The following is a 14,099-nucleotide window of genomic DNA, read 5'->3' on the forward strand; positions in this document are numbered from 1 at the left end:
TCAGGATGATTGCACAGCATATAAAAAACAAGTATTCAATATTTAGGCTCAAACATTTACATACATTCACTTAAATCTTAAAAAGTGGTGCTCAGGGTTCTACAGTGTATTTTAACTTAACAAGGCCAAGGTCATTTGGGGGGGGGGGATTTATTTGACAGCAATAAATAAAGAATTGTAGATTTACACAAGTTGGAAGGCCTCCTGGAGTCATTTCTAAACAACTGCAGATTCCAAGATTATCAGTTCAAACAACTGTGCACAAGTACAAGTTATTTAGATCTGTCAAATGAGAGGAAATTGGCTAGGATGTTCAGAAATAACACAAAACCCATGAATGCTCAAGTATGCCATGAACTGAAAGCATCCCCAGAGCAAAAATGATTGATCATTGCTCTGGAGCTATTTTGCTGCTAGTGCTACATTGCACTTTGGAATAATGAAGTACTAGGACTACCTCCAAATTCTAAACTTCACCCCAAATGAACAGTTGGATGGTTGAAACTTGGGCACAGTTGGCTTTTCTAATAGAACAATAATCCTAAAGATAGATCAAAACTGGTTTTGAAATACATGCAGTAGCTAACATTAAACTTCTGGAATGGCCTGCCCAAAACCCTGACCTAACCCTATTCAAATCTTGTGGACTGTGCCTAAAAGCTCAGTCAGTGCCAAGAAATCAACCAACCATTTTCCTAGTATCATTCATTCCTACTATTTGGAGCCGTTTCAGTCCCCAAGACAGAGTATATTTTGTATATAAATGGGACATTGCTTGTTTTTTTCTATTAATAAATCTAACACCCCCCATGGGTTAAATCCTCCTGACTAGGTCCCCTCATTGGTCCTCTAGTTTCATGTAAGTTGTATATTTTGTTGGAGGGAAATCATTATGCCCCACTATTATTAGGTTCCACGCAGAATAGTGTGGAAAGAATCCACAGACACGGAGATGCTGACCCTCACCCACCTACAACCCACATAATGCCCATAAATAGACATTCACACAGATCCCCCCTCATTCTCCCAACACAAAACAAGACTCATTACAGTTGCAGCTGTGTGTCACGTGGCTCCTTCTGTCCTGGGAGTGTGTGTGTTCCAGGAGAAAGCGAGGTTAAATTAATTGGCAGCACCGAGCCTCAGAGTGTGATTACTTGGGGCTTGTCGGCAAAGTGGCGAAGGGGCTGTGTTCAATTCCCAGCACGCATGTAGAACTCGGCACCAGCTGGGTCACTGTTACTGTCACAGAATTACATGAAACTGAGACGCTCTTCAAACCAACACAGAACACTGTTAAATTTCTCTGCCCCATTTCTTTTCTTTTTCCCCCCATTCAGAAAAGGCAAGTGTACAGCCTGTTGATTGGCTCTGCTTGGAGCCTTGGTTCCAGCATGGAGCCGTTCTTTGTCATAAATTTGTTTGAAATCTCCACAACAACAGAGTGGGTGGAGATTGTTAAAGTAAACCTTAAATTCCAAACACAATGAATTTGTAATAATTAAACTGCTGTTCATACAGATCGATATATAGCCTCTTACATCCACAACTCTATTTTCTGTAATAGAGTTATGCTATGAAATCACAATCAAGGTTAGATTACTGCTAATGCCAGACACACAATTTATTAAGAAACCACATTTTTTTGTTCATGTTTTTATGTTCATCCAACTTTCATCCAATATATTTTGTCTGTTCTTCAGCTGTTGGTGTCTTAGGTCTTTGTTGTGACTGTATCTTGTACATAGACCTAGGAAGGGTTCAAGTGCCTGATGCTCTATGCTTTAGAGGAGCCTTTGTACTCCTTCCCAAACAGAGGTGAGGCGCTAAATAACAAAAGAAAAGTCATAAAGGTTTGAAAAGGTGATAGTCCTCTCCTACCTAAACCACTCAAAAATTAGTCCCTGGGTATCGCTCCCACAGTAAAATTATGATGATAAAGTATTTTTGCTTATATAAAGACTACTTTAAAAGTCTTAGAGAAAGACAAAATGTTATACAGTATGAGTAATTTGCCAGCTTGTAGGAAGGCTGATACTGAAGGCTACTAAAGAACCTAATACTGAATGTCCTAGTCTTTTATATACGTCGTAGTCAGTGTCCTTAGTAGTAGTAGTAATACTGTCATACTGTCTGCTTTGTTTATAACTACTTTGGTTAATTTCTTGTGCCTCTCTGTATTTTTTCTTGTATATTATGTGCTTCCGTGTCTATTTTTGTAGTTGTCATTACGTTCTGTCTTATTTTGATACTTTTCTTGAACCCATTTTGTTATTTTGCCTTCAGGTCTTGCCTGTTTTCTCTCTTTGAGTGTTCTCTAATTGTTGCCCTGAATTTAAGAACAGTAATATATTACTGGCAAATGTTAGGATACTCCTTTCTCAGAATGATTTGTTGATTCAAATGCTACGGTGAGGGTACTGACAGAGGCTAAAAAGAGAAATCATTGTTAACTTGTCAAAGCAAATATCTAGTCAGCCATACACTCAGTGGCAGCAACTCAGCGCATTTAGGCATTTGCATTTGGGTATGGTTGTGGAACTTGTACAATTGTTTCACACTTGAACAATTTCTCGAGGCCTTCCAACTTGTAGAAATCTGCAATTATCACATTACTGATTCAATGTGAGGTAGATAATAAGTGTTTTGTGACTTGTAGACTAAACTGACTTCCAAGGTGCACACAGAAGAGTCGAAAGAGGCTAAAGCTTTGGCAAATTTTAAAACAATTTAAAAAATCATCAGGGTAAAAAACAACTTTTTAAATAATACATTTTAAATAAGGCTAAAAAATAAGATATCCCTAACACAAACATAAAGGAACCTATAATATACATTTGCACGAGCCCTTCTTGTCTATACTTCATCTATTAATTGCAAGGCGTTTTGTCCTAAACATACAGTTTGGCTAACTAATTTGACACATTGTCCGTATTATTCTTATGTTATTTACTGTGCATAACAGCAAGCTTCAATGTTAATATTCCATATGATATTCATCACTATTACTGTGTGGATCATCTGTTCACTTTTTGGCATTCACTTTTGAGTCAACAGACCCTTCTGAAGGGTCTGTTGCCTTCAGAGTAATGATTTTCTAAAATAAGTATCCTCATATTTACAACAAACCAACAGTCACAGAGCAGGCATACAGCAAATGTCCCAGCTATTCTAAACAATTCCAGAAGCTTTTTGACAATCTAAATTGAACTAAAATACTAAAACCAGAAATCTGTCCCTGTGCAACAAAAAAAAATAAAAATTCAGTCATTCATACGAGTTTCTAAATCTTTTGGCGATAAAACATTTGTGATCCTAATATTTCCTGTTCATAAAAATTCTGAAATATTTTACTTCTGTTCTGCTCACATCTCAAATGTCCTGTACTTTTTGTTTTTAACAAAAGGTTTTTGAACAATGAAAAATGAATGACTAAATGAATTAGTCTTTTGTATGAGATCCGAGATTTATTTCTTGTATCTACCTAAATCACATCATCCACAAATTTGTCTTTAACTAATATAAGTCCTCGTGTGATTTTCATCTGCAGTGGCATGGTATCACGAAGGCTCCCCAAACATCAGGGGAATAAACAATTTCTATTTTGTTTAGCAGCAGGGGGCTATGTTCAGACAGACAATGAAAAGACCCACTGGGGAGGTCTGAGAGATGTAAAGAACAAAGTGAGACCATAGGTGGTGAGAGCACAAGGAGGAGTGACAACGTTGGCCAGAAAGCATTGTGGTTCAGACAGCTTTACCTGTGAGTTCTGGATCTGAATGGTTCCCGGAGGCAGCGCCTGAGTTAACACTTGCCCTTGCGATGTCACCATGGCAACTGGCTGGTACAGGGTCCCACCTGAGGGGATAATTTGCTGCCATGAGTATCAAGTGTCTTCAGCAGCTACTAGAAGCCAGATCCTACACTAGCACCAGAGCTTATTAACTGCTTGTCAGCCTTGCAATCAAACACACAGCAAACAAGAGACTAAATGATAAATTCAAAGTGCATTACTGCCCTTTAACCCAGAAAAAAAAACACAGAGAACAAGGAGAAGGAGGAGTGTGTTTTTGCTGCTGGCTTAATTAGCCTTGATCAAGACACTCTTATCACAGTCTGTTTGAGCTCTTCAGTATGTCGTGATCAAAGGGAGAGACATTGATTTATTTTGGGTTAAAAGGGTTTTCCAGAGGGCAGGATTAACATTTCACTGTACAGGCTTGACATTACAAGAACCTGCCAGCCAAGCTCTCTGTGATGGATACTTATCATGACCCTCTGATACCAGCTATACAAAACACAGCCACAAACATGTAGCTAATGATATGTGTATATAATAGCAATGGAATAGTAAACGGCAACATGCGTGTATACTGATTGATCAAAAACATGCTAATGACTATTTTTATTTGTCATTATGCTCAACAAACAATTGAGTTTTATACTAATAATATGAAAATGCTTTATAATGATAACCCCAAAAAGACGCAAAGAAAAAAGATCAAAGTCAAACTGATAAACACAATGCAAATAATAAGAAAAGTATTCATTTAAATATGATTAAAATAGTTATTAAAAGACAGGCAATGGCGCTTTGGATAGCTGGTGTCAAATATTTCCTCTGATCAGAATGAGAGAGAAAATGTGGAGTACTATTTGAAAGTGTTCAGAGTGATTGGGCTAAGGCTCAGGTAAGTGTGCAGAAAACAACAGAACCACCTATGCGATTTTATTTATTTATCATTAGCTGTATGTCACTGACTGTCCCAAAATCTATGGAGACCCTTTTTAGAGGTGGTAGTTTACTGAATAAGTTACACAGAGTTTTACATTGGTTTTTGTAGCGCCTCTTCCTCACACATTGGGTGATAGAGCCATATGGAAAAAAAAGGTCCATAGTGTCAGGCCAAATTTTGTTTTATAGTGCTCATGTGAATTGACACGCTTACCCGAGACCACGTGAGAGTTGATGGTGGTCATGGCGACATTCCCCTGTTGCAGCCCTCCAGCAGGCACCACAATCCCTGAAGGGTTAACAGAGCTGGAGACAGAGGTCATGGATGGAGAGGAGGTCTGAATTAGTTCCTGGGGGATAACAGAGGGAGACACTGGTGAGCAACTCTAAGGGGGGAAAAGCTATTGCTTGTGTGTGATAACCAACAGCAAAATTTACCTGGTGATGAATGGCGTATCAAGGGAAACACTACATTACTGCATTATTACGCTAGGTACCGTTAAGGAACTCTAAGCTCCACGGTGGGTCCATCACTGACCTGCTGCATGCTGAGACTGGTGTGTGACGGAGAATAGGGCCCTCCGAGGTCATTACGGAGGAGGTTGTCGCTGTGCATCTTGGTCTTGAGACAAGTGATGTAACGGTTGCAGAAGTCCTTACAAAGCTCATTGACCTTCTCTAGTTCGAGTAGGTGGATTCGCAACACCTGAATGGCCTTTACCATCTGAGAGCAGCAAAGACAAAATATGAAACAGATCACACTCACCTTCTAAAACACTGATGACTTTTAGCGATCACCTTACCATTAAAACACCAGGTTAACAACCATGAACAGAAGAATACATTTGATGTTGGTCTCATGGATATTGCTGGTATTTGGTTTTATTGCAATTTATTTTACAAAGATCTGTAACGTCTAATGTCAAAATCAAAAATCATTGGTAATGGTATTTACAGACGCAGACTGCTGACTGACCTGCATCACTGATCCGTATATATATTAATACATTTTGGAATAAATGCAAATCTTCTGGTTTCTTGTTGTAATTATTTAACTTCTGGTACCCATCCGTAATGCTGGGTAATGTCTTTAAAACCGAGTCCAGGTAACAGATTAAAAATCCTTAATACGGAAGACCCACAGGGGGCCTGAGTGACTCAATAAACATTTGGGAAGTGCATCGCATTCAGTAAAACAAACTAAAAAAACATCTGGAGCATTTCCACTCAATGTCTGTGGACTACAAAGGTTTTTACATTAAACATCATCATCACAGTAGTGTGTGACTGAAGTGTATGTGTTAAGGCTGTCAAGGTTTTGTTCTAATTAGATTAGTTAACAAGCTGCCATGTTCTTCATGCTCTTCTAATTTTACCAAGACATGCACCAGTATCACAGTGCATACTGCACTCTGGCTGTAAGATTAAGTTTTTCTTGGTCTGCGGGTCTTTATACAGAGCTCACTATTTGTCTTTTCGGACTCTTTAAATTATTTCACTTGCTAACTCTGTCATGTTTGGTCTGTAATTTCTTGATGACACATCTCACTCCAATCCTTGGCACTTGGAAATGCTGTGATAACTTTGTATATCCATCTCTTCCTTTGTGAGCAACTATTTTCTCAACTGTGAACTCATTTTGTTTGTTTTTTGTTTTCCTTGTCAAGTGACAGCTCAAACCCTTGCTGAAGTTTTTATACTGTGTATGATTTGGAAGATAACCCTCGGGTTTAACTTGATTTTACAGCATTACAAATTTAAAGCGCATGACTGCAGCGCAGTGCACGGTGGTTGGTGCTTAGTTTTTCAGGGGATTCATAATATTGACCCAGCTAAATTTTTGTTTTTAAATAATTATATTAATTTATGCAAGTAGAAATACTGTATGCTTTGTAAAGAAAATAATTATATTTAGAAGTTCTATAAGAAGTATAAGACTTTGAAAGCCATTTACACAGTTTTCAATAGACCAGTGTCTAATATTTAACAACTCCAATTCGTTGCAGTTGTGTTGCTAAGGAACAGCCTATTAAAGGATAAACTGCTGACAGCTACTGACAAGAAATGAGAAACATGTTTTTTTGTTTTGCGTTGTTTGATCTGTCATTGAGTGAAATTTGGTTTGTTGGTTTGGCTGAAGTGACAACAGGAATCACTGACAATATATATATCATCAGCTGCCTGGCTTTTCTTCACTCTGTGTGATACAAGATGGCACACCTTCAAAGTTGCCACCCAAGGTCAACAGAATGGTCAGAAAAGTGCTTGGCCAAGGAGGAGATAAATCAGCTAATTAAACTGCACTTGCTTAATCAAGGGACCAGTAACTCTTGTCCTCATCGCAGCCAGTCAGGCCCAGCGTAACATTACTGCCCTATGGAAGAGTTAGTGTCCTCTGGCAGAGACGCCTATTCCCATTACCTCATAAAACACACAGATGCAGGGTTAATTGACTGTTCAGCACTTGTCAGCCTGCCATCCCAAGTACTGTAATGAGAAGAGTGCACTTTTTTTCCTAATTCCTTGTCTGTGTCTTTGTGTCTGTCTGGCTTCAACTCCTCCCCCTCTTTTGTCATAGAAGATTATCAGCTTCCTCCTTCTCTTAATTTATAATTATTTCTAGCTGTTGTGCACAGAGAAGATGGGAAAATTACTTTAAAAAGGACTGAATACTTGGGAATAGCAAAAATGGGATTCAATGCAGACAACACAGAGCCATGTCTGTTAAGATTTATGTTACAAAAAAGAGGTTCAGGAACAGAAAAGTTGGCCGCCAGTAGGAAGACAGGCAGTAATTGCTTGAAAATACTTAATTTTAGTGAAGTTTTTTTTATTAGTTTTAGTATTAGTTTGAGTCTTTAAATTTTATTGTGTGATTTAGAAAAATCAGTAGAGGCCTTAGAATACATTTTTTTAAAGTTGTTGACTCAGTCTTGTAGACATCCAAAGTCTCAGTTAACACACCCATTAATGCCTCATCAGGCAAACTGTAATACAATTTTTACCAAGCTAACAAAAAAAAGAGAAAGAGAATTTTTTCTCTTTATTTTTATATTTCACAAAATCATTTCATTTAGTTTCATTTTTATTTGAGTTAAATAAAATGTTTTTTGAGTTTTTAGTTTAGTTTTAGTTAAATAAAATAACCTTGGTTATGGCATCAGTCTGCACTCTGTTTAAAAGGAAAAGAAATGGGTAAATTCAAAAATATACAGACTATTCATACAAAAGCTCACAAAACACAAGACAGAATAGCTGTGGAAGTGACAAACTAAAGTATGTAGAGGATTGCACCGAGACATTCTTAAAAGAAGTGGAGGACTCTTCGGTGTGTGAGGGAGAAAAAGTTCCAGTTAATGTGTGTTCTGTTGCATGGTTCATATAATACTGTAGCTGTATGTTTGTTATAGGTTTTTCATTTTTCTCTTCTTTAAATCACCTCTGTTGAGTTTTCTGAACTTTTTTAAGAGTTTTCTTTTTTACTTCCATTGTTCTTTATTCACCCTTTATTGTGAGCATCTTTCCATTGGCTGGTGTTTCCTGAAGTTGCAGTACATGCAGTGTATGACCTCTTAGGGCTACTGCAGTTATAGTTGTATATAAAAATATAAAAGGCAGCTGTGGCTAAGAAGGTAAAATAGCTCATGTACTTATTAAGGATAATAAAAAAAAAAACTGTACTCAGAAGGTAACAAACAGTAGAAATTACTGCATTACGTATTAATTACTGTTACATATTCATTTGCAAGAGCATCGGTACCAACAGCGCCATCTTCAGACACGCAACTTCACACAGCAGGCACACTGCCCTTCCCCTCATTAGGAGCTGTTTCTCACAATAACACCTTGTGAGAAATTTTGAGAGGTCACTAAAGCTCCCATTTGAACAATATTAAAGTTTGACCAGCATATACACCAATGTTAGCTTTTTAAACTATTAGCAATTACCTGATAGCAACCTTAGCCATCTGTTATCATTAAAATAGCAGCTAGCAACTGGCTAATAATAGAACCTTAACATTAGTCTGCAATGTTGAAACACTGTGTTAGTTTAACAGGATAACACCATTATTTGTATCTAAAAAGTTCAATATCAACTGAGAAAAGTTTATCAGATACTCCAACAGCCTACTTTATACATTCTATTGGATCTGGATCTGGATCATCATCTGGATCAGCAATGTAATATACATAAATATATATAAAATATAAAAATATAAAAGTCACCAGAAGCAAGGGACTACCTTAGACAATGGCTTACTTTTAGCTTAAATTTAGCTAGGAAAACAGTAAAAATATACAGTGATATATTGAAACATGCAAAAATACTGTATATGAAAGTACAGTGGCGATCGTGGCTCAAGATTTGGCAGTTCGTCTTGTAGTCTCAGTCGTTGTGTCCTTGCGCAAGACACTTCACCCGTTGCCTACTGGTGGTGGTCAGAGGGCCCGGTAGCGCCAGTGTCCGGCAGCCTCGCCTCTGTCAGTGTGCCCCAGGGCAGCTGTGGCTACAATGTAGCTTGCCATCACCAGTGTGTGAATGTGTGAGTGAATGGGTGAATGTAGTGTAAAGCACTTTGGGGTCCTTAGAGACTACGTAAAGCGCTATACAAATACAGGTCATTTACCATTTACAGTGTATAAGGCAAAAATAGAGTCTGTACAAATAGTATAGTGAGCTTGAAAATTAATATTTGGAATGACAACCTTTATTTTTCAACACAGTCTTTGGCTAACTTTCTTGTACTTAAGGAATTGTTCCCCAGGTTCTAAAGTTCTTCTTCATGCACTGCTTCAGTAATGTTGAGGTCTGAATTCAGAGGACACCGATTCATGACTGATGCCATTCCACGGTGTCTTCTTTTTTTCCCCCAGTACTGTATAAACCTCAAAGTTACACATCATCTCATGCTAAAAATGAAGCTGTTCCCAGTCAGACACTTTCTAGACAGTATTGCATGGTGGATCAAAATTTGATGAGATTGTTTCTGCATTCATAATTAAATCAGTTATGACAGGATCCCTAACAACACTTACCAAAATGCAACCCTAAACCATGTCAGTACCTCCACCATCTTTTAGAGATAGCTGTAGACATTCACTATTTTACCACTATTTTGCAGAAATAAAGGATGGCGCAAAACTTTTGTAAATTACTGTATACACAGTTATGCTGTGTGTTAATTTGATTTAACACATGTGATATGTTGACTTACCAAGTTGTCCAATTCTGGATCTTCGCTAAAGAAGGGCTTATGTTCTCGTTCCTGCTGGTGCACAAAGTTTTCTATGTCCACATCAAAGCTGGCTGACGTGATGCATTCAGATCCCTGTGTGGCCTGTTCACATTTCTCAAACAGCAATGCTAGCAGGGGAAACAATGGATGCCTGAGGAAAAAAGATAAAGAGGCACAGTAGGTGTCAGTTTCTAAAATTGTTAATATTATCTTTTCTGCTGTGAACAGAATCTTTCTATAAAGATCAATATAATTGCTTGAAGGTGAGGTCAGTGCTGAAGAGACTCTCTTTTCTACCACTCTAGTTGTTAAGGATGTCTTAACTACATAAAAAACAACTCTAATCTTCACTTAGTCCATCATTCAATCAAATTTCAACTCAATTTAACCTATATAATGCCAAATCATACCAACAATCACCACAAGACACTTTACATTGTAAGATAAAGATCCTATGATAATAAAGCGAAACCCCCAACAAATAAATAACCCCCTTTGAGCAAACACATGGTGATAGTGGAATGGAAAAACTCCCTTTTAACAGGAATGGACCTTGCAAAATTTTAGACCTTTAACTTTAAACAAAGTGCTTCTGCTATTTTGCTTGTACTTCAACTACTCCAGGCTTAGCCACATGACAGCTGTGTGGTAGCCTATGTCACCGTGCTCATTCTCACGTTCCTCCAAACTGCAACAAATTATCTGTGATTCATTGCTTTTGCTCTGATGAAGTTAACTGTTTTAGTTACAACACCAACAGCATGGTTTAATTTTAGAACCGACTTACACAACAGCACCTGCATAATACAATTTAAAAATTCAATTTGTGTTAATTTCAGTCACTTTATCTTACATCAGCTTGATAAAGACGTTTTCCCAGTCAGAATGCAGACAACTATCAGTTGTAACACCTACGAGTTTGTCCCAATTCAGCCCCATGCCCCATAAAATAAATCACTCCCTGTTATAATCTCTTTCATTGAGTGCACTACTGCCAGCTCCTCCATAATCTCAAACTCTTTTGTTATCCCTCATACAAACATAAGTGACAGGGTTGTGTCACAGACATAACAGCCTGTGTTCAGAGTCAGGAAGTCTTGCTCTGACTTGATTTTGACTGAGTACCAGTGTGAGGGTGTATACTGGGTGTATTTCTAGGTTGACCCATGGAGACTGATTTAGGTGCTTTCAGTTGGAACTATGTTGAAGTCAGTACCCTGGATTTCAAACACCATACCCTTCCAGGTGTGGCTTAGATTTAATGACTAAATCACAATCTGAGAAAAAAAATTTAACATGAAATGTTGTCACAGCACAGCACAGGCTGCATATAAAACATTACTTTAAAAAAATAATTTGCTGCACTGTACGCTTTGACAACAACATTATGAATGAGGAAATGAATAATCAGCTAGTTCAGGTGCAGCAGGAGGGAAGGAGTTCGAGAGAAACTTAAAGAATATCTGACAATTAGCAGGTTTTTGTAGAGTCTGTTACCTCAGTAACTGACGTAAATTGAAGTTAAATGTCTTTCTATAGCAGAAAACCTGGAGTTGCCCTCAGCCCTGGGCAAACAAACTCGGTGTTGTTTGCTAATCCTACTTCCTGGAATAGGGCCCAAGTGTAACCCATCTAGAAAATTGTTCTTTTTCATAACGTCATATTGTTTTTCATGTTTCATAATCATAATGTTTTCATAATGATAACTGTGTGCAACAAGTAGAGGTAAGGCATTAATTTGGCACACCAATGGAAAATAGTTTTCAGTAAGATATGCCCATGCTTCTTTGCTCATAGCTACTCCAGGGTGAGGTGATGGCAGCACATTGGAGCACCGTAGCTTTTTAAACATTAAAGCTTACTGTCTAAAGGAGACATGGAAGTCACTTTAGTTTATCATCAAAGGGTAAGAAGAGACCAATCAAGTCTCCAGAAATTAACATTACAATTTCTAAAAGATCCCTCAGACCTCTGCAGGGAGCGTAGGAGAGTCTAAAGTTTTTCAGTCACAAGTTTTGTCTTTCTCTAATGTCCATCAGTAACAAATATGGATTTTTAGATTATTATTTTTTTCTGTTGGTAGCACCTATGTTGTAGAAGAATACCTGTTCAATCACTAAAATTTCACTTTGATCTGCAAAAGCTAAAGCGATTTATATGTCTTCTATATTTTGCAATGGGACAGTATGTTTTCATGTTTAAATGGATCCAGTTTAAAGTGTCATAGTTCTAATGTGCAGCATCACTGCTGAAATAAACAGCGACACTGATAGTAGAAACAGTGATGTACTGGAATTTAAAAAAAGGTTTATTTTATCAGTCTGTGCACTTTTGTTCTATTTACAGTGTTACATTTAAATGTATGTTTTTTTATGTTCTTCACAGATTTTTAATCAGCATTTCATAACATCTCTGGAGTAGGTGATTCATTTTCTGTGTAAGAATAGTCTGTAAAATCATTTTAGATTGATTAGACTGTAGATTGCTAAGTGGTTAGTTATATTGTATATTGTTATAAGACCATACAATAATACAGAGAAACCCCCAACCCAACACATGACCCCCTAAGAGCAAGCATTTAGCAATCTGCACAAACAACGCTAATGCAACTAGAAGCGCAGAACCCGAGAGTGATGTCAAAGCTAAGTCTGTCCTGACCATAGCCAAGCAGCTAGAGCTTCCACTTCAACAGAGGACATCACTACTATCATTGCGATAGTAGTCATGCTTGATTTATTTCAGCCTCCATTTCTATCTGTAACTGGTTCTACAAAAGACTAAATAGTCTGGTTCTTATATAGTGAGCATTCAAAGCACTTTATACAACTTAGATCATTCACACGTATGTGTTTTCTAACGTTCACACTATGAATGCATCAGAGAGCAACTTGGGGTTCAGTATCTTACCGGAGGATACTTAGAGCAGGTCTTCTATGAATTGGAAGGTTGGCAAATCAATATCTGCTCCTGTCTACAGTCTGCACACCTCTCTTCTAAGCTACAGTCAGCATGGCCACAACAGTTTTCTGCGATGTGCTCTTTGATGAAGTTTACAGGTTTACACTGTTAAACGGTAATTATATGGCATCTCAGGTCATGTTACAATGTACCCCAAAAAGGACGTATGCAGTAGTGTGACCTGGGCTCATGGCCAACTAACTCAAATGGCAATTGGTCAATGGTACCGTGAACAATTTGCCACTCGATACCACATACGCACACATTAGACTTGTCAATAGGGACAAGAATTTAAAACATATTGTAATATAAGCTGTACTCCAAGGACTCCTAATGCCCTTGTCCTACTTTTAACAGTGTGGTAGCTCTGTGAAGTACTTATAGTGGACAGGATATGGTCCAGTAATGGCACAGGGCTTCAGAGAGTTACCTAAATTGTTCCATTCTGTCTTTCACAGAGAATGACATTTGGATATACTGTACAAGGGTCTATAGCGTGCTGCTGTATCCAGTACATGTTACATTATTGAACACATCCACTCGCCCCACTTTGATTCCAGGGGTACTTGGGAAGACAAATGGATTATAACAAAAACTTTGTGTAGCTAATTATACAATCCTGAAAGCTGCTTACACACGGCATATTTTATATTCATATTCCATGGTTTTAAATGTACAACATATATGTGAAGGCTTGGAGGAATGGTGATGCGTTTACCATTTTAAAATACGAAAAAAAGGCATTGATTTGATTGATGGTGTCTTGTACTTACTACATGCATAATAAATACTGCTTGGAGCTAAAAGCCACATTTAGGAGTGAAGAACTTTCATTCTTACATTTAAGCACATTTATGTGGAATCTGAATGTGGCTGTATAACTTTTAAATGAATACTGATTGCATAAAGTTTTGTTTCATAAAGACACAATGATGGTGAAAATTGATGCAGTATACTTTTTAATTCCATTCGACTGTAAACCATACAGGCAAACATATCAATCACAGATCCTATCAGCTTTCACATAATGATGTAAATGTTGATGTCCCTCTGGGGACAAGTGGCAAAATTTGGGTGGAGACATCTAATATTTTATTTTTAGTATTTTCTTGATTCATACCACAACAAGCAAGTACTCGGGAAACTTTATAACAGATATGCAAGTTACA

General features: G+C 37.7%; 1 protein-coding gene across 1 annotated transcript in view; it reads right to left on the minus strand.

The window, feature by feature from the left end:
* pknox2 (pbx/knotted 1 homeobox 2) overlaps positions 1-14,099 on the minus strand; it is a 143,999-nt gene that overhangs the window by 28,007 nt on the left and 101,893 nt on the right. The window contains exons 4-7 of the mRNA XM_063485977.1: positions 9,952-10,123; positions 5,274-5,459; positions 4,950-5,085; positions 3,761-3,858 (exon numbers count right to left, since the gene is read on the minus strand). Coding sequence (XP_063342047.1) covers positions 3,761-3,858; positions 4,950-5,085; positions 5,274-5,459; positions 9,952-10,123 — 592 coding nt within the window. The remainder of the gene's footprint in view (positions 1-3,760; positions 3,859-4,949; positions 5,086-5,273; positions 5,460-9,951; positions 10,124-14,099) is intronic.

The sequence above is a fragment of the Pelmatolapia mariae genome, linkage group LG10_11 (assembly GCF_036321145.2).
Source record: "Pelmatolapia mariae isolate MD_Pm_ZW linkage group LG10_11, Pm_UMD_F_2, whole genome shotgun sequence".
NCBI classification, from domain to species: domain Eukaryota; kingdom Metazoa; phylum Chordata; class Actinopteri; order Cichliformes; family Cichlidae; genus Pelmatolapia; species Pelmatolapia mariae.